This window comes from Chrysemys picta, chromosome 5 (genome assembly GCF_011386835.1).
Source record: "Chrysemys picta bellii isolate R12L10 chromosome 5, ASM1138683v2, whole genome shotgun sequence".
Taxonomy (NCBI): domain Eukaryota; kingdom Metazoa; phylum Chordata; order Testudines; family Emydidae; genus Chrysemys; species Chrysemys picta.
In genome coordinates, this window is record NC_088795.1 from 58989199 (window position 1) to 59014217 (window position 25019).

Here is a 25019-nt window from a genome sequence, read left to right on the forward strand (position 1 = left end):
ACATGAAAAAAGAAACCAAGGATGATGATTAATGATATAACGTATCCAGATAAATAGACAAAGAATTGTTGTGTTTCTCAAAAATGAAGGGCGATGTAAGGGGAAGGGTAATGAACAATGCAGCGGTGTAACTGCAATGCGTCTTGTTCAGAATGGAGTGGAATTGCCCAGCAGGATTGTAGACACCCATCATACTGGTGAGGGGTTGGGGGGAGGAGGATGGTCCAAATCAACATGCTGACCCCAACAGGTTATTGACATTTCTTTTCAGCAGTGCATGGAGAATGAACACTGCTTCACTGTGAGTGTTTCTGCTTCAACTGGTTGTCATTACTATTCAGTTTAAAAGACGCACACAATTCCAGTTATTACTGGGTGTGCTATACACCCAGGCTTCCTTTCTTTTTTCCTCTATGTCATATACTTCCGCTTTAGAATATTTAGACCATATCCTGTTTTTTGTTTTTTGTTTTTTTAAGCTGGCAGTGTTGAAACTTGTTGGTATTGTTAAAACCTGTGCAAATAGAATTTTGCTATATCCTTTCTAGCTTTGATGTTTCAATTCAGTTTGCAACTGAAGTAGAGGCTTTGTTTTCTTTTCCATAGAAGCTTTTTTCACAGTGAAGAGGAACTGCTATCCAGTGCTTGTCTCTAAACAGTGAAGTCCTGTTGCCCTTTATTTGAAGTGGGCCAGCCATGCTGAATTGAACCAAATTGTGTTTACAGATCTGAGAGACTGCACTTTAGAAGTGTGGCTCCAGAGCTGAAACGGACATAGTTTATCCACTGGGTCCCCAGCTGCAGGATGTTTATATGGTCCAACAAGTTGCTTTAGAATGCATTCACTGGAATAAAATAGTTGATCTGTTTAAGTTTGAGTCAGAAATGAGATTGACTGTGGTGTCTTGTCCAAATAAAACATAAATGTATTTGAAAATTGAATTCTAAATCTTTAGTGTAGTTTAAAACCAATAAATAAAACATTTCTAGTTGTCACAATTTCCAAGATTTATTTTTGCATGCTGCGCTTTAGTGTACTTTACAGCTACTTCTGGGGTTAATTCACTATTTCAATGCTTCTCATGCGATTTTTCTCTTGTGTGAGCTGTTTGGCAGAAAATAAATAAGACTAAGATAAAAATTACCTTGACATTTACAATGCTATGGAGTGGGAGATAAAATAGTGTTACAGATTTAGATGTACAGATTTGCCAAAGGGAGAGGGGAGTGCTCATTTGGCTTCCCGCTTTGTTTGTTCAGTCATCACTTTCTGCCTGATTTTTCCTTTCTTAAATCACTGAGTGTCACGTACAGAGCTACACTGGATATGTAAGTTTGAGTCCATTGAGAAATTCTGGTACAAACATAAGAGCAGCCATACTGAGACAGGCCAATGGTCCATCCTGACCAGTATCCCGTCTTCCGACAGTGGCCAGTACCAGGTGGTTCAAAGGGAATGAACAGAATAGGTCATCATCAAGTGATCCATCCCCTGTTGCCCATTCTCAGCTTCTGGCAAACAGAGGCTAGGGACATTTCAGAGCATGGTTTTAAATCACTGCCCATCCTGGCTAATAGCTATTGATGGACACTATGCTCCAGGAACTTATCTAGATTTTTTTGTTTGTTTGTTTGTTTTAAACCCTGTTATAGTCTTCACATACAGTGTGTGTCGTAAGTGGTCATAAGTGCATTCCCTAATGAAAAAAGTCCTATAGAAATTTTTGAAGCATCCTACAAAATATACAGAATTCTAATAACACACTTCAAAAAACCTAGAGAGAGGTTTAAATTCTTTAGAAATCATTTTAGAAATTTCTACAAAACCTCATTCCATTTCTATAGAACCCTACTGGTTTAATTCCTATTAAATGCTATAGGATTTTCCCAGGAGAGAGAGAGGGACACTGAAGTAATATCCTGTGCGTAGTGATGTCACTGGATGTTTCTCTGCAGCTCTAAGTTAATCATCAAGAATAGTTATTCAGCTCCTATTTTACAGACTAAACCTCATTTTCTTGATCTTCTAGAAGAAAAGGCCAAGTCCTTTTTGTGTCCCAGGTTCAGTTCTAACACTGTGATGTAGTTACAAATTACATTTTTCCCTTCCTGATGACACTGGGGGAAGGGATGTACACCTCTACCTCGATATAACGCTGTCCTTGGGAGCCAAAAAATCTTACCGTGTTATAGGTGAAACCGCGCTATATCGAACTTGCTTTGATCCGCTAGAGTCCGCAGCCCCGCCCCCCCCGGAGCGCAGCTTTACCGCGTTCTATCCGAATTCGTGTTATATCGGGTCGTGTTTTATCAAGGTAGAGGTGTACTTAAAGGCAACAGGTTATATATGCTGGCACTCTAGCTTGATGGTTGTCATACTGACTAAAGAAGCTTCCCTGTGGGCAGCGCAAAATTCCCTGGTTTGAATGTAAACGCTTGTCAGAAATATTTATTTTGGTTAGTTATTTAGGCAAATCCATTATGTTTGCTTTCCTTTTTAAAATCTACACATTACAGCATATTACGTACATGTATTAAATGACTTGAGAGGCAATAGAGTCAGTGTGTCTGAGCTAGAGCAGGCAGCGGATATGAAGGAGACCTGTTGTTGTTTTTCCAATTCTGCCACTGCCTAACTGATGTTTTTTGCCCAGTTTCTTGACTTTGTGCTTTTGTTTCTCTATCTGTAAAATGACGATAGAAACTTTAGAGTGGTGGATAAGTAATATAAGTTGTTAAGCGAGTGCAAATTATTATTATTACCATTAATAGTGTTTCCAATTTCTATTTATTCTGCATAGCGCATATTACTAGTGCTAAAAGGGAATTTTCTGTATAGTGTTATCTTTTTCATGTCCTGAGAATTTTCAGAATTTCTAGCTCATACTGTAATTAGTTCTCTCAGGGATCTGTTCAGCAAACAAGTCAGTTTTTGGTTAGTTGGCTCATGGAGCCTCTTGCAGGCTTGTTTGGTTTAGCTGTAGTTAAATTGTTAAATCTCTGGGTGCTGCTGTTGGGTCATGCTTTCCTCTAGACTGAAGATGACCATAGTTGTACCTTTCTTGTGATCATCTGAAAGGTGCCCCCCACTTTGAAGTGATGAAATGCTGATTCATTTTGAGCCTGCTCAGGGTAGGGATATAAATCTTGGTTAAAAAAGATAACCAGTTAAACGATTAAAATTATATTGTTTATCCATCTAACCATTAACCAAGGTAGCTCCAGCAGGCCTGGTACGGCGGGGGCTGGGGCGGAAGTTGCTCTGGCTGGCTGCTGGGGCTGGGGCCCGCTCCGGGCAGCCGGCCTGCCTGATACGTCCGAGATTGAGGTCCCTGCAGCCGGCGCGGGGCTGCTGGGTTAATGGTTAAGGGTAACCAGTTACAGCCCTAGCTCAGAGACACCTGTGTTCAAATAAGTGAAAAGGCTCTCTGAAACAAATGAGTCTGCTTTTTTTGGTTTAAAAAAAAAAAAAAAAAAAGCATTGACTTTTACTCTAACAGGATTTCCAGCACTGGATATTTTTGCTTCTTCACACCACCATATTGACCTATTATGGGGCACCAGGCTGAAAAGTCCAGTCTATAGCACACAGCTTCTAATCCACTCTGCTTTGTGGGAATGCACGTTTTGAATAGAGGCAGTACAGTAGCATAGGTCTGGTGCCGTTGTCAGAGAGGCACCACTAGACAGCTGTTTCCTCCTGGTATATTCTCAGGGAAAATGGCAGAGGCAATGGCAGAACATGCACAGGCAGTGTCTAGGCTAGGCAAATTGATTATATTTAAGCACGTAGACAGGGTTTTAAAATGTATTACCGGTAGTTAAAATGTGAACATGACCCAACCAGCTAATGCGTTAAAAGATGTTAAATGCTGTCTAAACTAGCATTTAAAACCTGTTATCTAACACATTTTAAACATTTATTTTCCTAATCCTAGGCCTGACCTGTGAAGTAGACCTCCTTGAAACCTTTAAAGTATATGTTTAAGTCCTTTTGATGCACATCTCAATATTATTGGTTATGATAATAAGCTCCTGTGCAGTTTTATGCATGACATAGAAAAAACTTGGTAAAAGCTCACTTCTGTAGACACAAAAAGAGAGTTCATCTCTTTTAATAAAATGCGGGCTATCTGCTATTGTCACAACCATACAGCAGCTGGAGAAACTTTCTAAGACTACTTTCTACAAGGTCCCCAATGGAAATGTATATTCCAAATACTTGTACAAGTGCCTGTGACAGGTTGGATCACAGAAACCCCCCTGGGAGCTGCCACCTGATGTGCCAAGACTACCCCTGTTCCTATTTTCCCTGCCAGCTCAGGACTCCAACACCCTGTCTTGCTGAGCCAGACACTCCCGTCTGCTCCAACACAGACCCAGGGTCTGAATTACTTGTCCCGAAGCTGCAGGTTTACCTGAAAACAGCTCACAGAAGTATGCTTGTCTTTAGCACTCAGATGCCCAACTCCCAATGAGGTCTAAACCCAAATAAATCCGTTTTATCCTGTATAAAGCTTATGCAGGGTAAACTCATAAATTGTTCGCCCTCTATAACACTAATAGAGAGATATGCACAGTTGTTTGCTCCCCAAGTATTAATACATACTCTGAGTTAATTAATAAATAAAAAGTGATTTTATAAAATACAGAAAGTAGGATTTAAGTGGTTCCAAGTAGTAACAGACAGAACAAAGTAAGTCACCAAGCAAAATAAAATAAAGTGCGCAAATCTATGTCTAACCAAACTAAATACAGATAAGATCCTCACCAATTCCAGTATGCTCCCTTTTACAGACTAATCTCCTTTTAGCCTGGGTCCAGCAATCACTCACACCCCCTGTAGTTAACAAATTTATTAGAGCATAAGCTTTCGTGGACTACAGCCCACTTCTTCGGATGCATATATATGCTATATGCATCCGAAGAAGTGGGCTGTAGTCCACGAAAGCTTATGCTCTAATAAATTTGTTAGTCTCTAAGGTGCCACAAGTACTCCTGTTCTTCTCTTTCCCCTGTAGTTACTGTCCTTTGTCCCAGTTTTCTTCAAGTATCCTGGGGGGTGGAGAGGCTCCTTCTTTAGCCAGCTGAAGACAAAATGGAGGGGTCTCCCAGGGGTTTAAATAGACTTTCTCTTGTGGGTGGAGACCCTCTCCTCACCCTGTGTAGAATCCAGTCACAAAATGGAGATTCGGAATCACATGGGCAAGTCACATGCCCATGCATGACTCAGGACTTGCAGGTAGCAGCCATTACCCACATGCTACCTTGAACGTCCTCGGGTAGACTTCTTATGTGGATTGGAGTCTTCCAAGCTCTTTTGTCTGTTAAGTGCTTCCTGATTGAGCACTTAATTCGCACATTCCTTTCCCAAGAAGTGACCAAATGTTCTAACTAAGGCTACTAAGCATTTATTAGGGTTACCATACGTCCTCTTTTTCCCGGACATGTCTGGCTTTTCGGCAGTCAAACCCCCGTCCGGGGGGAATTGCCAAAAAGCCAAACATGTCCGGGAAAGTGGCGGCTCTGCTCCTCCCCGACTCTTCGGCTCTGTTTAAGAGCCGGGCTGCCCGAGCGCTACCAGCTTCGGGCAGCCCCGTGCCTCCGGACCCTGCGCTGCCGGAGCCCGGGAGGGGAAGTGCCCGGCTGGGGGCGCAGGGTCCGGAGGCATAGGGGCTGCCCAAAGCCCGAGCGCTACCGGCTTCACGGTTTGCCGAGCAGCCTCCAGACCCTGCACCCCCGGCTGGGTGCTTCACCTCCTGGGCTCCAGCTGCGCTGGGGAAGCGCCGGCTGGGGGCGCAGGGTCTGGGGGCTGCCCGGCAAACCCTGAAGCCAGTAGCACTGGGGCAGCCCTTTCCCCCTGGCTGGGAGTGGAAGGAAGGATGGGGCGGAGTTAGGGTGGAGAAGGGGCGGAGTTGGGGCGGGGCTGGGGGTGGGGAATGGGCGGGGCCAGGGCCCGTGGAGGGTCCTCTTTTTTTATTTATGAGATATGGTAACCCTAGCATTTATACAGCCAACGTTCATAACTTTGAACACACAAATGGTGCCTGCATACAGCTAGGATGAACATAACCCGTAGATCATAATCTTTACATAGATGTGTTACATGGCATATGTAGCAAAACCCTATTCCAGTTATATCATAGATACATTTATGAGCACCCCCCCCAAAAAGCCTTACGAGGTACACTGTCACAGAGCCCTTGCATGTGAACTGGAAAACAGCTAGGCCAAGACTTTCAAAAGTGACTAGTGATTTGAAAACTCCAATTTTTGGCTGCCAATCTAAGATATCTTAAAAGGGGGCCTGATTTTCAGACAATGTTGATTACTCTTTAGGTATCTCAAGTTAAGCATCCAAAACGACTAATTACTTTTGGAAAAGCTAATCCTTTATAACAGGCTTAATGAAAGAATTGTTACTTAACCCATGGGAGTTTTCACAGTTTGCCAGCACGTCACGCATTGCTATGACTTGCTTATGTGCAGCACTGCTGTTGCCATCTTTATTGCATTAAATGACTGCACACTGACTGATCTTCTGTTATGAATTTTTTTTTTTTTTGAATTGAACACTTGTTTTCAGCGACATCCAGGTTTGCATAACAGGCATTTGCTCCCATAGCCAGACTGTTACCCTAGTAACAGGTGTGCATTTAACCACTTTCACAGACCACATTTTGATGCTTAAATAACGTGAATAGCTGACATGCTTTTCATATTGGACTACCCACCAACACATTTCATTCAAAGTATTATCTGCATAGTAGATGCTGAGGAAACTGGGGAAAAGTGTATCTTTTAATAAAATCTCTAGGTTGATGAATCTCTTTCAAAACAGCAAAAGGTTGAGGTATAATTTAAAAAAAATTAAACAATATAGTTGACTTTTGGACCGGCATTCAAAGTAAACACAAACCATTTATTTAACTTATCTTTCCCTCAATAGCTCTTCTTAGTCAAAATCACCTACTTAAACTCCTTTGTATTAGGAAAGTCAAAAATTTCTTCTTCAGGTGATGAGTTTATTTTAGTATTTTTTGGGGGGCGCTGTTTGGATAGTATGCTGACAAGGGCCATACAAATAACTAGGTAGACAGAAAAGAAATTAGCCCAATTTTCCAGGAAAACAGGAGCATTCCAGAATTTTTATTTTAAAATATTTAGCCTTTAACTCACTATTTGATTGTTTGACTGGACAAGTGATATGACTTTCAATTCTTGCTAAATAAATGGTTTTTGTCTTTCAAACTTTTTAAATTTTGTAAACAAGGTAGGGTTAGACCAGCCCCTTTGATGAGGGAAGAGGGGAAATCGTTATTCCAGAGATGCGTCTCAGCCATATGCTAATACAACGGTTCACAAACTGTGGGTCGGGACCCCCCAAAGTGGGTCATGACCACATTTTAATGGGGTTGCCAGGGCTGACTTAAAGTTGCTGGGGCCCGCAGCCCAAGAGCTTCAACCCTGGGCAGCTGGACTAGTTTATAGGCCCCTTGCCTGGGGATGAAGCCCATGGGCTTGTAGTAATTTTTGTTATTAGAAGGGGGTTGAGGTGCAATGAAGTTTGAGAACCCCTGTGCTAATAAATAATTGAAGCTTGTTACTTTGAATCTGTCATTGTTGGATTATAATATTCACCGGTGTAACTGAATATCCACTATACTTGTATTTCTGTATCCATGTTTGTAATTGTGACTTGATTGTGCACCTACCAGTGAATAAAAATAAACCATGTATATTAAAAGCAAAATTGCTGCAGTGCTTCATTCCCTGCTGTGACTTACGGTTGGAGGCCACATAGAAGAGGCAGGCATCTGCATCAGACTCTGGCTTAAGATCCATAGCTCCTTGACCAAATACACAGAGGTGAAGTCTCTCTACCTAATTCCTGTATGACCACGCCACCAGCAGTATAGCTGGTTTATGGTGCTATGCATGCTGCCACTGTTGCTGATAATTCCTAATCCATTCAGAGATGAGGGAATTAATACTGTTTTAACAAGCGTTAACCATGACAGCATTTTAAGGCCTCCTTCCCAGATAAGAAAATGGATCCTCCAATTGTGGGTGAGGGGCAGCTTTTCCCCCCAGGCCTGAACTGAAAACTGAAGGTTTTTCTCGCAGCTGCCCTCTCACCCAGTGCCACTTCCATATTTTTCTATGAAGGAATGATTCCCCCCAATGGGAAGGATTTATGTTAAACATGATGGTCTCTTAAAAACATATTTTGTTTCAAAAGTCTGGGCAAAGAAGCAACTTCTACCTTTTGGCATATATAGTTATTTAAAAAGATAGGAAAATCAGTCCACTTCTTTCTTATCTTAATAAAACTACTTTCTGAAATATTCAGTCATTGTGATTCCAGGTGTCATTGCCTTTTCATTTAAACTAAAAGCATCAATATTAAGTATAGGTCAAATAGTCTCCAGTCAATGACACTAGACATTTATTGTTATGGTGATAAAGTAAAAATAAATAAGTTTTGTCATTTGGTGGAGGGAGTGTTGTACGACTGAGCTTTGTAATAGAATCAAACAAATGTTCTAGATTGCATGTTTTAGTGTATTGAGAATCTTACTGTAAGAGCAACATACTGTTATCACTGTTTTAGCTGCCATGACAACTGCACAGCTTGTGAATGCCTTGTTTGAATGATCTTGCAGGCAGCTGAGTCATTGATATTCTGAGTGTCTTTCTACTGCAGGCACTAGAAACCCTTCCTGTACATCAGCCAATATTTACTATTATCACAGTGGCCAATATATGCAAACTTTATTGTTGGGCAGCTGGACCAGAAGGAAAAAGTCCATTCCTTAGAAACAGTAGGTTTTTGAGCTCTTTATTACAGTACAAAATTATTTTAGTCTTGCTAAATGGTTACAGCTCTCCTAGCTGTTGCAGGGTTTGTAATGTTAGAGGGACTTACTCTTCAGAGCTCTTCCCACTTTTCCTTTCTGTGTTTGCAAATAAACATTGCTTGGAGTTTTCTTCTGTGCTGTTTTTTTTTTTTTTTAAAGAGAGCTTGTTCTCTGTCAAGCCATCCTTTCCTGATATTTGATTGTGTAATGAAGTCCTAATATTTGTATTCATAATACCATAGTCCTTTCCCTGCTAATAGATTGTGTTGCAATTAGTGCAAGGATTTTATGTCCTGACTTCAGGATCAGGGTGAAGCTAAGCTGTGAGAGGTATGGGGAGACACTTCTTAAACAGTGTTGCTTTAATAACAGCATAAGGAATACAGAAAAATACTAGCCATGTAAACTTCATTTTGTATGAATGCTCTTAAATCTGTTTCAAAGGCTTTCCCCCCACCACTGTAATACTTAAGGTTGCTCAGGATAGGCCTAACTCAACTCCCATTTAAGTAGTGATTCCACTGATTTCAGTGGGAGCAGAGACAGATCAATGCTGAATGCATCTGAAAATCCCTCCCTATATTTTCACTTGTTTACTAGATCTGATTATTTACCTCTGACATTAGGATTCAGCATGTGAGTGAAAGGACAGGATTTAAAATGCACTGTAGCAAGTTCTAAAATCCCAGTGACACATATCTATATAATGATTATAAGATTCTCTAAAGAAAATACCCTCACGTGGAGTTGCTCCCCACTACAGATAATGGTTCAGATCCTTCCCCCCATTGAAATCAACAGGAACTTTACTTTGACTCTGATAGAAACAGAATTACACCTAAGGCGCCTGCATCTGCAGAAGAGCCTGTTGTCCTGTACCTACTTTGTCCACGTGTATTTCTTGCACTCAAAGTCCTTTTTCTTTCCCTCTGCTTCTCAGGATCTGAAAGGGGCACTGTCTGGATACATATTGCCATTTTCAATGCAATGGGCCATAGCTGAAGATTTGGCAATATTTACTTTACAGACGCACATACTATTAGGTTTTTTGTACTCTGTTCCTCTATTATTGTACTCTACAGAATGTTTTGTAATACAGTTTATTTCATAGAACACCTTCCACACAAACAGTTTTTGTTTTTGTGTGGTATTTTTCATACTAAATTGCGTTGTTTAACAAATAGCTATTTATCTGAAACTTGAACAAGGAATAAAGTGTTTAGTATGAATACTGCTGAGAAATCTTAACTCCCTCAATACCTATCTATAACACTTCGTTCTTATAGTGCTTTTCATCCATAGATATCACACCGCTGATATTGAATTTTTTTTAAGTACAAAGCTTCACTCAGTGTAGCTTGTATTTTATGATTTGCATATTATTGTACTAGTGAATAGATTTTAGTAAAAAGGAAACAATTTTTAATTTGTTATAACTATTTGGTAAAAACATACTTTAATAATCTTTTATATTATTAAAATGCCACTCTGAAAACAAACAGAAATGTAGGGACACTTTGGTTATAATCGGAGTAATGTGAGTAATTTTGGAAGAAGGATTTTCCTGTGAATAATTCATTTGGAAATTTTAAATATAAATGTCAACTTTGACAGTTCAATAATGTCTTGTAGTCATTTCTGTCAAAGCCATAAATATTTACACCCAATTATAAATGATTATATGTGTACTAGTGTCAGTGAAGGCTACTTATTTAAAAATTGTGTAGTTTACATTTTTGACATTGAAGTTTTCTGGCTTGTTTACTTTAAGAATGACTCTACAGCAGTGGTTCTCAACCTTTCCAGACTACTGTACTTCTTTCAGGAGTCAGATTTGGCTTATGTACGCCCAAGTTTCAGCACATAAAATACATAAAAATACAAAAGTGTCACAGCACACTATTGCTGAAAAATTCCTTACTTTCTCATATTGTCTGTATGAAATTTTAGTTTGTACTGACTTCGCTAGTGCTTTTTATGTAGCCTGTTGTGAAACTAGACAAATATCTAGATGAGTGGATGTACCTCCTGGAAGACCTCTGTGTACCCCCCCAGTTGAAAACCACTGCTCTATAGTACTTGAAAACTGGTAAGGGTCTGTCATTGTGGAAAAAAACATATGATACCCAGTGCTGTAGGGAGTCACAGAACTGTGAAAAGAAAGCACAGATTTGTTGGGTTTTGTTAGCTGTCTAGCTATTAACTTCATCTTGGAAATATTTTGCACACTTTCTTACTTATTTTGGCTTTTAGGTTACCTGCTTGCAGGACTTTTTTGGAGATGATGATGTTTTCATTGCCTGCGGACCTGAGAAATATCGTTATGCTCAAGATGACTTTGTACTGGATCATAGTGGTAAGGCTAGTTTAAACCTATTGAAATGTTCAATTCTCCCTGAACTCCCCCCCCCCCTTTTTCCCCTTCCTGATTCAAAAGTGTTTTTGGAGAAACTTACTGAAATAATTTTTTCTACTGAACATGTTTCTTTAATAAAATAATTTTCCAAACACTAGTTTAGCTCCAGTCCATTTGTCAGAGTGCGTTTTGTAAACCTGGTTTATTCTTCATGGGCAACGGACCTTGTACTTAAAAGGATGTGGTGAAAGGCAGTGAACTTTGAAAAGGGTGCTTTTAATCTGCTTCAAAGGCCTGATCACTGAAGTCAATAAGAATATTTCCACTGACTTTGACGGGTTCTAACTTGGTCCCCATGTTCCTGTTTTGAGATTTCCCCCCCCCCCCCCCCCCCAAATCACATATGTAGCTGTTTGCAGACCTACAAGAATTATTCCATTCATTCCAAAAGTCTATTAAAAACCTGCATCTTAGCCCGTTTATATGAACATAAATCAGTTATTATTTTATTGTAAACTCATAGAGAAGAATGAGCTTGTGCACTCATGCTTTCTTTACATCAGTAGATATTTATACCCTGGCTCTGTATTAGCTGCTAGAAAGTTGTTTTCCAATAAAGAGAGAAACCCTATAATGTAAATGCAGAAATTCTAAAACTACCTTTGAAAAGATTATTCAATTTGGAATCTCAAATAATGTGAAATTATTTATGCTGAAATTTGAGACTGATTCACACTATTTATTGCACAGTTTCTCTCACCAGCACATCTCATTATACATCTTTAATATTCGAAATATTCCAAGTCTCATGGAAATGCGGTTATCAGAATCTAGGAGAGTACTGTTGCCAGATCCTGTGTTAGGCTGGCAAAGCTTAGTTTCTAATTATTTTTTCTCCTTATTGTGAGTGATCTGCCTCCTTGGTTCTTCCAGTGTATTGACACTGGTTCAGCTACTGAACCAAATTACCCTCCCTTGAATGAAAATACTTATGAAGAGAGGATGCTTGGCATTGGTCTCTTATGAAATGCCCACAGATCATTCAGGGAGTGTTTTAGGCTGTGTGGGAAAAAAAACTTTTTTCCTCTCTCTCAATTTGTTTTTTTCTATAAACACCTGAATTATTTTTGACAAAAATGAAAATTTTATTATTGCGGGAAAAAATTGCAACGAACTCTAATCCTGGTGGCCTTCCCCATCAGCTCTGCTCTCAGGCCTATGTGAGACTGAGCGGCCTGCACTGGTAATGCAAAAAGCCTGAAGACGATGTCAAGATCTAAAAGTGGTTTCCTCACCCCTACCCCGCAACTATTAGTCTTACTTTAATTATCTCCGTTTCATCTAATGCATTAATTCTATTTTTCCTTGCTTTCCATTGGTCCCTCTCCCCTGAATCCATTAGGACTTGTCTGGGCTTGGATTTGGAAAGTATTAGCTAGCATGTATTAACAGCCTAGTGTAGACAAGGCAGCATGCCTTTAACATGAATTGGACAGGTCGAGTTTGAAGCTTTAACCTCACACAGGCCTTAGAGGAGAGCTGACATATTAACTAATATCTTCCAAATCATAGTCTAGACAAGGCCATAGTTTACCTTCCAGCCCCAGTCCATCAGTTCTCCCTCTCCCCAGTACCTCACACCCAGGCTATCTGAGTTGGGCTTTTTGCTTAGAAGCTGCAGTAACTCTGGGGGGTCTCAGTGGAAGAGAAGGGTAGCTCAGGGTCAGCAATAGAACTTAATGGTATGGCGTGGGGGCTGGGAGGGGAGCAGTCACTAATCCTGTCCACCCTTGGTAGCTGGTCAAATGCTGGAGACTCAGCAGGAGAGGCAGGAGTCTGAGAATAGACCCAAAAGCTGGACGTTTTTTGCTCAGGCGTGCAGGAGTGAAATCAGGAAGGCCAAATCACACTTGGAGTTGCAGTTAGCAAGAGATGTTAAGAGTAACAAGAAGGGTTTCTTCAGGTATGTTAGCAACAAGAAGAAAATCAAGGAAAGTGTGGGCCCCTTACTGAATGAGGGAGGCAACCTAGTGACCGAGGATGTGGAAAAAGCTAATGTACTCAATGATTTTTTTGCCTCTGTCTTCACGAACAAGGTCAGCTCCCAGATTGCTGCACTGGGCAGTACAGCATGGGGAGAAGGTGACCAACCCTCTGTGGAGAAAGAAGTGGTTCGGGACTATTTAGAAAAACTGGACGTGCACAAGTCCATGGGGCCGGATGCGCTGCATCCGAGGGTGCTAAAGGAGTTGGCGGGTGAGATTGCAGAGCCATTAGCCATTATTTTTGAAAACTCATGGCGATCAGGGGAGGTCCCAGATGACTGGAAAAAGGCTAATGTAGTGCCCATCTTTAAAAAAGGGAAGAAGGAGGATCCGGGGAACTACAGGCCAGTCAGCCTCACCTCAGTCCCTGGAAAAATCATGGAGCAGGTCCTCAAGGAATCAATTATGAAACATTTAGAGGAGAGGAAAGTGATCAGGAACAGTCAGCATGGATTCACGAAGGGGAAGTCGTGCCTGACTAACCTAATTGCCTTCTATGATGAGATAACTGGCTCTGTGGATGAGGGGAAAGCAGTGGATGTGTTATTCCTTGACTTTAGCAAAGCTTTTGATACGGTCTCCCACAGTATTCTTGCCGCCAAGTTAAAGAAGTATGGGCTGGATGAATGGACTGTAAGGTGGATAGAAAGCTGGCTAGATCGTCGGGCTCAACGTGTAGTGATCAATGGCTCCATGTCTAGTTGGCAGCCGGTTTCAAGCGGAGTGCCCCAAGGGTCGGTCCTGGGGCCGGTTTTGTTTAATATCTTTATTAATGATCTGGAGGATGGTGTGGACTGCACTCTCAGCAAGTTTGCAGATGACACTAAACTAGGAGGCGTGGTAGATACACTAGAGGGTAGGGATCGGATACAGAGGGACCTAGACAAATTAGAGGATTGGGCCGAAAAAAACCTGATGAGGTTCAACAAGGACAAGTGCAGAGTCCTGCACTTAGGACAGAAGAATCCCATGCACTGCTACAGACTAGGGACCGAATGGCTAGGTAGCAGTTCTGCAGAAAAGGACCTAGGGGTCACAGTGGACGAGAAGCTGGATATGAGTCAACAGTGTGCTCTTGTTGCCAAGAAGGCTAACGGCATTTTGGGCTGTATAAGTAGGGGCATTGCCAGCAGATCGAGGAACGTGATCGTTCCCCTTTATTCGACATTGGTGAGGCCTCATCTGGAATACTGTGTCCAGTTTTGGGCCCCACACTACAAGAAGGATGTGGAGAAATTGGAAAGAGTCCAACGGAGGGCAACAAAAATGATTAGGGGTCTGGAGCACATGACTTATGAGGAGAGGCTGAGAGAACTGGGATTGTTTAGTCTCCAGAAGAGAAGAATGAGGGGGGATTTGATAGCAGTCTTCAACTACCTGAAGGGGGGTTCCAAAGAGGATGGAGCTCGGCTGTTCTCAGTGGTGGCAGATGATAGAACAAGGAGCAATGGTCTCAAGTTGCAGTGGGGGAGGTCCAGGTTGGATATCAGGGAAAACTATTTCACTAGGAGGGTGGTGAAACACTGGAATGCGTTACCTAGGGAGGTGGTGGAATCTCCTTCCTTGGAGGTTTTTAAGGCCCGGCTTGACAAAGCCCTGGCTGGGATGATTTAGCTGGGAATTGGTCCTGCTTTGAGCAGGGGGTTGGACTAGATGACCTCTTGAGGTCCCTTCCAACTCTGATATTCTATGATTCTATGACGTTAGTGGTCTGGTGTGAGAACTAAATGGCTGTGTCTCCCTTGAAGCAAGTGGTGGAAAGAGTATAGGGATCCTAGTCTAAGCCCTGCCACTCTTGCCTGGAGCATGTAAATGGAAGCAGCTGAAGTCATGGAGAGGCCCTGTGAATTAGATGGGTTGGGACAATCTTAATTGGTTTGGAGAGAAGTAGTAATGTATCATGGGACAGAATAGCCTGAGGATGGTAAAATAGGGACCTGGAGAAGTGAAGAGGGCAGGAAGGTTTGAATTGATTTGGTAATACGGGAGGAAGGTTGTTTGGCATAAGCAGGGTTGACTTTGTTTCGTGGGGATTTGAATCATTTTGTATTTGATTTTGATAAATTGATCCAGTGGCATGGGTGAATTCATTTGTTGGTGGGTTGGGTTGAATTGATGGCATTTGGGAAATGGGGAGGAAAATTGGTCAGAGAGATGGTGAAAGTTTAGTAATGGGTGTTAACTGCAGGAATGAAAAACTTCCCAAGAAGGCAGTGTGTGTGTGTGTGTGTGTGTGTGTGTGTGTGTGTGTGTGTGTGTGTGTGTGTGAATATTGGTTCCTTTTGTCTCTTGGCTTCCCTTTATTAATAGATGTATGTGATAGGTGTGTGGGAGAAGATAACTTTATTGGCTCTGCCCTTTGGTGTCCGTAGGCATTTCTCACTTCCTCTGAAAATTGGTAGGAATGGCACTGCACTTCTGGCAAAAATAACCCAACTGTCTTAGAGTTAGGCTAAAATGAAATTGGCTTGAAGAGGCAGAAGGCGCAGGTTTCAGTCCAGTTAACAAGATTTCCAGTGTGTCAACATGTGTTCCAGCATGTGTGATGCTGTATTATATAGAACTGTCATTACAGAGGTTGGTGAGGCATCAGAAGAACCACTCCATCCACTTCACTGTCTGACATATGTCTGGATACAAATTTGAATTGTACTATGAATTCAACTTCAAGGCATGGAGAAGTACTGCATTCAGAATATTTCAGTATTTGGCCAATTCAAAATAGAATTTATATAGTATGTGGGTTAGTTTTTTTGGATTCTTCTGTAAATTAGTTTTATTTAATTTGGCAGAAATGTTTGGAAAATATAAGTTTATTTCATGGGCAATAAACTACTACCATAGGTGGTCTGATTTAGAATTGAATCCGTACACTGAAATATTTTCCAAACTCCATCTGTTTCCTTCCAGAATGTCGTGTTATGAAGTCGTCATATTCCCGTTCACCTGGTACACCAAGACAATCTGGATCCAAAAGCCCAGGACCCTCACGTCGAAGCAAGTCACCTGCTTCAGGTACAATTATAAGAAAATAGCTGAATATTCAGAGCATATGAAACTTGTAATTTGTTGAATGGACTTAAAAGATTGCCATCTTTTTATGAAGTGGAAATGTCATGTATTTCATGATGAAGAACCTGAAACGCCAAGTTATGCCACATAGATTTTATACACTGAAATGCATTTATTCTGCATCCTGTAAAGAAAAGAGATTCTTTTTCATTATAAGCCAAAAAGGTTTGAATTTGTGAATGTTTACAGTGACTTGTGCTAATTGTACATTTAAGGATAAATTTTCAGCATGGGGTTGGATTTGCAGAAGACCCCTATTAACTGAAATGGGATCATCTGGTTAAATCCCCATTCATTACATTAAAAATATACCCTTCTGTGTTTCAAATTTAGGGTTTTTCCCCTTTCATATATTGAACACTGTCAAAATATAGCAGTTTGCTTCTTTGAGCTGTTGTAAGTTGCCCTGTGAAATTGCATAAACACCTTTTCTTCTCATACTTCCTGTCATTTTATAGTAATGTCCAAATTGTCTCTTCACCTGCTGCTAGTCTGACTGAATAGCACATTTCCAAGCATTGGGTATTTTTACTTGAAAATGAGAAAAATGGGAAAAATTTTGCTTTTACCTTTTACCTCACAAGTTGTTGTGGTTTTCCCTCATCCCCACCCCAAAATACAGCAAAATCCAAATGTTTTTTCTCTCCACTGGGGAAAAGTGACACTGGCATTGAGCCATTGAATATTAAAATATATAGTGCCATGTTCTGATTGTGGTTATATGTGCAGCTCCTGTGTGCATATCAAAGACAGAATATGATCCTATTTTATTATTTTCAAATCAATATTTACTGCCTTGTAGAGTGATTTTCATTGTCATTTTGTGTCTTTTGTATCACAAGTAAAAGTAGGATTTTTTTTAGTTTCGGAGAACAACTGTAATCATAAGAAAAGAAAGGGCAGTACATAAAAGGCTGATTTCATAACTGATGTACACATACATCATGCAAGCCTGTTAACTTCATTGGGATTGTATGGGGTGTAACTCTTCAATTAATTTAGTTCAAAATGTAGCGATTAGTACTAATATTTTCATTTTATGATTTATTTATACTCTAATAAAGCTCAGAATGTGCTAAGCAATGTCCACAGACCCAAGTAGACAGGTCGTGCACCAAAGTTTTCAGTCTAAAACTTTATTCTGCTCAAACCTTTACATAAAAACAAAGGGTAAAAATTTCAAAAGTGCTTAAGTGGTTGAGGTGCCAAATGTCCTGTTTTCAAAAGTGACTTAGGAGTCTCAGTCCTATTGAATGTCTTTTAATGGGACTCTAGGCTCTGAAATCATGATTGGGACTTCGGCACCTTGATCACTTAGATGATTTGAGGTTTTTACCCCAATTGTTTGGTATTTATGCTTATACTTACCATACTTTCTCTTTCAGTTTTTGGTGGTGGTTGTTGCTTGTGCATTTCCCTTCTTCCTTTGTGTGTATGCTGAATAACTTCTCTCCTTAATGTCTTTCTCCTTTGTGTCAAATGAATGAGTGCAGTAAAGAGGGGTGGCCACTACTCCAGTGCTTATTCTACAGCAAAATCCCCAGGTGAGCCATTATTATTATGGCTTTATCTCACCATCATGCCTCTTACCTTTCCATTTACCCGTCTCTCCATTTCCATGAATGTATTACAGTTTGCTACACACATTTTGTGCTCTGGAAAACAAAAGTACATTGGATCTATCCTACTTGTTGCTGTAGGTCTTTGAGTGGGCAAGAGATTGAGTGTGAGTGATGCTTGTAACTGCCAGACATCTGCAGACAGTGCAGTAAAATTAGATTTATTAAGGTATAATTTGACTATATATAGAGAAGCAGCCTTCCAAGCCATGAATGTATATAGTCATTCTAGAGTGTGTGATAATGAGAAATTTTAACCAACACCACCAGACAAGATTAGCTGGAGCTGAGACCGAGAATTGCTGAAAATGTAGCTAAATTCAGAATAATGTGGGACTGATTTGCTACTAACTTGCATCAGAACAAGTCAGGCCCTATATGTTTTCCAACTTTTTGTGAAGCAAATGAAATAAATATAGTTTTTCTTGGATCTCTGCTGTTTAAGTCTAAGTCCTAGATCTACAATCTGACAATGTATTTATGTGGAAAAATGGGTCAGCCGTGTCCTAAACAAAAAAAAAACCCCAACCACCTCCATTTCCCACATAAATATATATATTCTTAATTGGCAAGTGGCTTACAAAATTGGACCACACTGGAAAAACAAATTTAAAAAATCTTTTAGTGTTGTTTAATTGTGGCATTGCATATTCCATTTAAGGAACTGGGGAAAAGGAAATGTATTTATTTGTATTATAACTCATACTCAAAATGTGCTTGCTGCTACCACACATTATATAGAAAGACACAAACCCTGCTCCTAAAGTGCCTACAACTGGAGAACTGATTTAGAAAAGAAAAGCTTTGTGTACTCACGCAACAATCAGCAGCAACAAACAAGTTAGAAATCCATAAAAGTATGACTGACTCTTTTTATTGAGAATGTCAAAGGAAGGTATTCCAGTTTCAATTGGCAGCTGCTTTCCTCCTTTTCCTTAAAGTCTGTCCATGTGACATCTCCACTTCTTGGGAGCTGAGGGGGCTCAGCCCCTCTCCCCAGGATTGGGCCCTACGGATCTGTTCTCACTAGAGTTACAACTATGTTCTAGCACTCATCCAGAGTGGTTGCAGAAAACATGGTTGATATCTATCCTTAAGTCAGTCTCTTCTTGTGTTGTCTCCAGCACAATACTGTGTAGCTACTAAACATCTCTGGGGCAGCTATCCTATACTGCATCTGCAAGGGATTAGAGTCGGGGGAGAGCAGCATGCAGAACAACACCAGCAGCCCAAGGGGCAATGTACTCTGGGATGTCTTACTTCAGATTGCTGGGAGGAAGGAAAACCAGTTGGCAAACCATTGCACAGACCTGGTTAGGGGTCCTTTCCACACCTAACCTGAGTTTTATGAATGAGTTACAGGGAGACCACCATGTCCCGGCCTAGGCCTCTGACAATGGCAAAATATGGTCAGCTGACACAGTGACTAAGTGTTTACCATGCTGTGCATGTAATGGTTTAGAGACAAATATGGTACTAACTGGTTACAAACCGAGGTAAAAGTTATCACATAGGCAGGGCTGCCCAAACATACCAAGGCAGGCACAAGATTGTGAGCTTCCTATAAACTATGTAAAATGAGTTTATTAATAAAAGTGACAGTTTCTGCTCCTATAGCACTATTTAACTGATTTCAGGCAGAATTCTCTACACAACCTTCTTTTATGTTCACAGGCTGTTTTTGTTTTTGTTTTTTGTTTTACTGATAGAATTTTAAAATTGAAGTTCTTATATGGCTTTCCAGGAAGTACAGTATAAAATAATAACTAACACTTAAGCCTTTTCATGCAATTTATGAAATTAAGGAAGCGTTATTATCCCCATTTTGTGAAAGGGATGTCTGAGTAAGAGTGAGAGAGGAGATCTTCCCAAGACTCTAAGGGACATTCAGTGGGACTTGTGCACCATTTAGATGTTTCTGAAAATCTCCTCCAGAGTGACTTGTCCGGGATCATAAGGTGCTTGGTCCTGCTCTCTTTAAAGCCAGTGGTAAAACTTTCATTGATGTTAGTAATGTAGGATCAACCCCTTAGTGATTCAATAGCAGAGTCAGGAATAAAACTGGGATGGTCATCAGATTCCAAGAAGACCGATTCCCTAGATAAATGGTGCTTAATTTTTAACCTAGCATCATGCACATTCGGGAGGATCATTTGTTAAGGCTGTGGAGCTGCTGTGTAGTCTCAGTAACCACTGAGATCACAACTGTTCAAGCATTACAAAATAAAATAGAGCTGTGTAGGAAGACTCCTCAGTTCCCAGAGAAGTTCAGTATTGTATGTTGGCTGGCATTCGCACAGCAAAAAACAATGGTGGTGCTTAAAAGAGTAGTGCATAGCCCATTAGAGAAATTCTTCACACATCTGAAAAAGTGTAGGTGGTTACTTGTGTTTCCATGGAAACAAAATGTTTTGTTGGCAGGTTTTTGTTTTTCTTAAAGGAGAAACTTTCTCCCCCTGTGAAGTGGTGTTATTTTTTTTGCTCTTTAGTTTCCTGATCAGTTTTTCCTCTCCTCGGGCAAACAAGGATTGGATGCAGAAGCAATACATTGCATCATTTAATAGAGACTCCTTTGGTCAGTATTATGAATGACACCGATTTAGCCCTTTTTTGGAAGAATGTAGGACCTGAGCTAACTGCCCCTCAAGCCAATAGGAGTACAGTGGAGGTTTTATTAGGTCCTGAATAATTAGAGGGGTTAAAATGGGTAGGTTCTTGACATCCGAGATTGTGGGGAGGGAGAATTTTTCTGTTAGCTGAGAATTTTCTCATTGATGCTTTTTAGTAACTCCTTGAAAGTTCAAAATTGAAATGTTAACTTTTTTTGAAAATGTTTTTGCTACACACAATGCTCTATTATTAAGGGTTCAGTTAAGAACCTGTAGTCTAGTACGGGTTGGTCCCCAAAACACACACACTTTATTTTAAATGAAAACACAAATCACCTATAAAGTATTAAGTTGACTTTGCAAATGGGGAAGAGGAAAAGGGAGGTCAAATTTTGGCAACCTGAATTGTATCTCTTTAATATTTTGTTATGGTACCACAATAAATTATGCAACTTAAAGACCCAATCCTCCTATCTTTGTGTACCCAAACCTTCCATTGGCAACAGGCAGACTGGCTCTCGTGAAACCGGAATAGAAATGCAGTGTTTTGTATGTGCAAAGGATGCAGCCAATTTCCAGCCAATGGGCGTTTGAGTGAGCAAAGGATACTGTATTGGACTTTATGATTCTTTCTGAGATGCTGGGATTGGGCCTATTTAGTCTTTATGTGAGTAAACTCAGATAATACCTCAGAGAGGCACATTATATTGCAAAAGGCATTTGTGTTTTTATCTTTTTAATAATCTTTTCTTCCTCTTGGTTGCCTTTGTTGCTCTGGTCAGTCAATGGAACACCCAGCAGCCAGATATCCACTCCAAAATCTACTAAGTCCTCCAGCTCTTCACCAACCAGCCCGGGGAGCTTTCGGGGACTCAAGGTAGGTATTGCACACCTTGGTCTTTTGCAGCAGAAACTGAAACTTTCATGCTAATTATCAACCCCTTACTAATGGAACAAAGTTCTAGGTGGTGATCAAGAATAAAAATCAAAAGTATGTACATACCTACAAGAAATCAAAAACTATTTCTAGACCATAAGCCATTCTTGCTGGTTTAATTATTGATTTAAGTTACTTGGCAGATTTGGGGTGAGATTCTGTGATGTACCTCTCAGAGGTGCAGCATAGAACTCTGAGTCTATGGGGGCACGGGGGGGGGGGCACTGGTGGCTTTGAGCCATCTCTGTGCCTACTTGATCCCTCCCTTCCCATGCAACTTAGAAAGCCTAAAGCTCCAGTAACCTCCCAGGGCTGCTCTATGGGCTGCAACACTGCATGCTGCTGCCCCACCCCGACATGCCCCTCTCACCCCTGGCAAACTCTTCTTGCCCCTTACATTAGGGCTTATTAGGGGATTCTCTGAGGGCAGCCTTACAGCTGGCGGGCTTCCACAGTGCCTGCGCCAAGAGAATCCTCCCCTAGTGAAACCATGGCTTTCCCTTTACCAGGGCTCTGGCCCTGTTACCTTATGTGTGGGACTAGAATGGTGGTGAGACTTTTGCTACTGTCTTTTGTAGGAGAATTTTCTAGTGAATACATAAATTGCAGCATTTCTCCAAGTGCACTAGAGGATTCACTCCCTGATCATTCTAAGTTGCAGCTCCCATTGTTGAACATAATGGTTGTAAAGAGGATGCATAATTTCATCAAACATAATTCTCTCAATTTAGAGAGCATAGAAAGGACAGATCACAATTAGAGTGGTACTCAGGTTTGGGTTTTTTGACATACTAATTATTATTGAATCTTTGTCTATTTCGACTGCATATTGCACTGATTTCTGGCAGGCTTCCCCAGTGAGCCTGCTAGAAAGGAATTTTGATTGACGTGATAAGTTCCAGTATATTCTTAAATTACTTGGTTCTTGGTAGTAATTTTGATGTGCTTCTCTTGCATGGAGTCTACAGTGCTGAGCTATACTAGTTTCTCTTCGCACACGGGCTTAGACTGATCTCTTGCTATGCACTCTGTCTTTGAAAAAATGACGTGTGTGTAGGAGCAATAGCAGTTTTTACTTGTATCTTAAATCAGAATTTGGCTCAAAAAATCTCCAGTATTGTATCCTGAAGTTGCTTATGGTATAAAACACCAATATTGGTGGAATTGAGGGTATCTTATTTACAAGATTTTTCAGCTTCTACATTTTAACAATTTCTTCTGCTTTATCTCATTTACCTCAATGAAATTACTAATGTAGAATTATAAATAATTACTATTCTGATTGCTTTTAATAGAGATAATTTCTGATCGTAACAAGCTATTTTTAATCAAATGGAAAGTCCTTTCTCCCTTTCACTGTCAGTTTCACTCAAGTAGCTTCTGCAGTAATTTTCCATTTTTGAATTCAGTCGATACTTGGTACTAATGGATTTTCATGTCAAATAAGCCATGCATGCATCATCAGAGTTGAAAAATGGCAAAAACAAACTAATCATCCAAAAAACATAAAGTACCTACCAAAGTAGTAGCTACCTCTCATTTTTCCCACTGGTATGCAGCTATTCAGAAGTAGACTCCAGCTGTGTTTTGGTCACTAGAGAGATGGGTATGCTTAGCTGGTTCATCTTGGGGTCAATGCCAAAAGGAGTTAATGCATTCTGTCACAACACTTGTTTCTGTTTCTGGGATGTATTCCCAACACTCATCTGTTTCTGGGAAGTATTCCAACAAGCATGCATGAGAGTCAAAGAATTGACATAAAAATAGTAAGAGAAATATTGTAACACTGTTATACCTGTGCTTTTTAGGAGGCCATTGTATTTGTGTTTGGTTTGACCTGTCCATCTATGAAAAAGAAAAATTCAATTTTATTGTTTTGCTGGGCCTTTGCAGTCCTTGCTATATCCCACTGGTGATGTCCTCTGTTGCACACTGTGCTCTTACATGCACAGGCTGGCTTCCTGCACTTGTATTAAAGGTGCAAGGAATCGTTGTCCAGGAAGTGACAGGTTTCAGAGTGGTAGCCGTGTTAGTCTGTATCAGCAAAAACAACGAAGAGTCCTTGTGGCACCTTAATAATAATAAATAAATTTTGTTAGTCTCTAAGGCGCCACAAGGACTCCTCGTTGTTTTTGTCCAGGAAGTGACCGTGATTGCAGCTGAGGAAAAAATGCAGATGTTGAAACTATGACAGAACATTTATCACATTGAAGGCACAAGATGATATGCTGAGGGTTGGTTTGTTTGAAAAGTTAATGTTTTGGCTGCTGATTTCATTGTAGGCATGTGTATTAATATGTATAATATTAACAGACAGAATTAAGAAGGTATTTAAAAAATTGCTGTTGGTTTTGTGTGTGTGCACGTGCAACAATTCATGCAGTAGCTCTCAGGAATTCAAAGGGCAGGGTTCTCCTATGACACTTCCCTTCTTGTTTTTGTTTTTTTATGGTTTTTAAAACCCAGACCCAAATGCTCATTCTACTCCACAGTTTTATAAAAAAGACAAGTTACGGTTACTTACGAATGCTGTACTGCTGATTGAGCTCCCCTTTTCAATGGCAATTGATATTCTGTATAGAAAATAAACTGTCGTTTCTTTGATTAAAGTGGATAACAATTCTGGTAACAGTGTCTAGTGTTGCATAATCATTGGGGACAATTATGATGAGGTCTTTTTGTCTGGAAGAAGAGAACAAATCAGGGTTGATTTTCAACTTATTGAAATGATCATGCAGGAATAGCAGCTGCAAACACAATACCCTTGCAACGCCAATAGCTTCTTGATCTCCAGAGCAAAGTATATGGCAAATTAAGTACATGGCGTATTTCACCATAGGATTGAAGTTGGATAATAAATGCTAAAGACCAGGGCAGAGCTTGAGTGATAATTCCAGCCATCAGGGCAGTAAAATAGCAAATCATAGTGACTTTAGTAGCAATTTCTTTCTTGATCACAGACCTTGACCCTTACATCATATTCTGTTCATACCACTTTTTCTTCAAAGCAAAATGAAGAATTGTTTCACTCCCCAAGGATTTCCCTCTCCTTCTCAGTGTACTGGATCCATGGAAATGGTACTCTCAGGGACAGAAAACCAATCACAGGAAACAAACTCTTGAAAGAAGAACAGCTTATCTTTTTATAGAGGGGCTTTTTTCTGCCCTGATAAACTTTGATCCAGAATGTCATTGTGCTAATTCAGGTGTTCATGTGGCCCTGTTGTAGCCAGTGTCACAAGATATTTATGTGCCAGATGTGCTAAAGATTCATATATCCCTTCATGCTTCAACCATGATTCCAGAGGACATGCATCCATGCTGATGACGGGTTCTGTTCCAAAGCTGAGCGGACTGATGCATGTTCACTTTCATCATCCGAGTCAGATGCCACCAGCAGAAGGTTGATTTTCTTTTTTGGTGGTTTGGGTTCTGTAATTTCCACATCAGAGTGTTTGCTCTTTTAAGATTTCTGAAAGCATGCTCCATACCTCATCCCTCTCAGATTTTGGAAGGCACT

The 25019-nt window shown here is 40.4% G+C and overlaps 1 protein-coding gene across 5 annotated transcripts in view; it reads left to right on the top strand.

The window, feature by feature from the left end:
- Positions 1–25019, top strand: part of DCLK2 (doublecortin like kinase 2) — a 153967-nt gene that overhangs the window by 63178 nt on the left and 65770 nt on the right. For 3 of the 5 annotated variants that reach the window (XR_006174410.2, XM_008166098.4, XM_008166100.4), the window contains exons 3-6: positions 11115–11217; positions 16173–16277; positions 17828–17878; positions 21345–21439. Coding sequence is in view for 3 of the 5 variants with exons in the window: in XM_008166098.4 (XP_008164320.1) it covers positions 11115–11217; positions 16173–16277; positions 17828–17878; positions 21345–21439 (354 nt within the window). In the remaining 2 variants the exon portion in view is untranslated. The remainder of the gene's footprint in view (positions 1–11114; positions 11218–16172; positions 16278–17827; positions 17879–21344; positions 21440–25019) is intronic. The other 2 variants (XR_006174411.2, XM_008166099.4) reach the window with 1 other exon arrangement.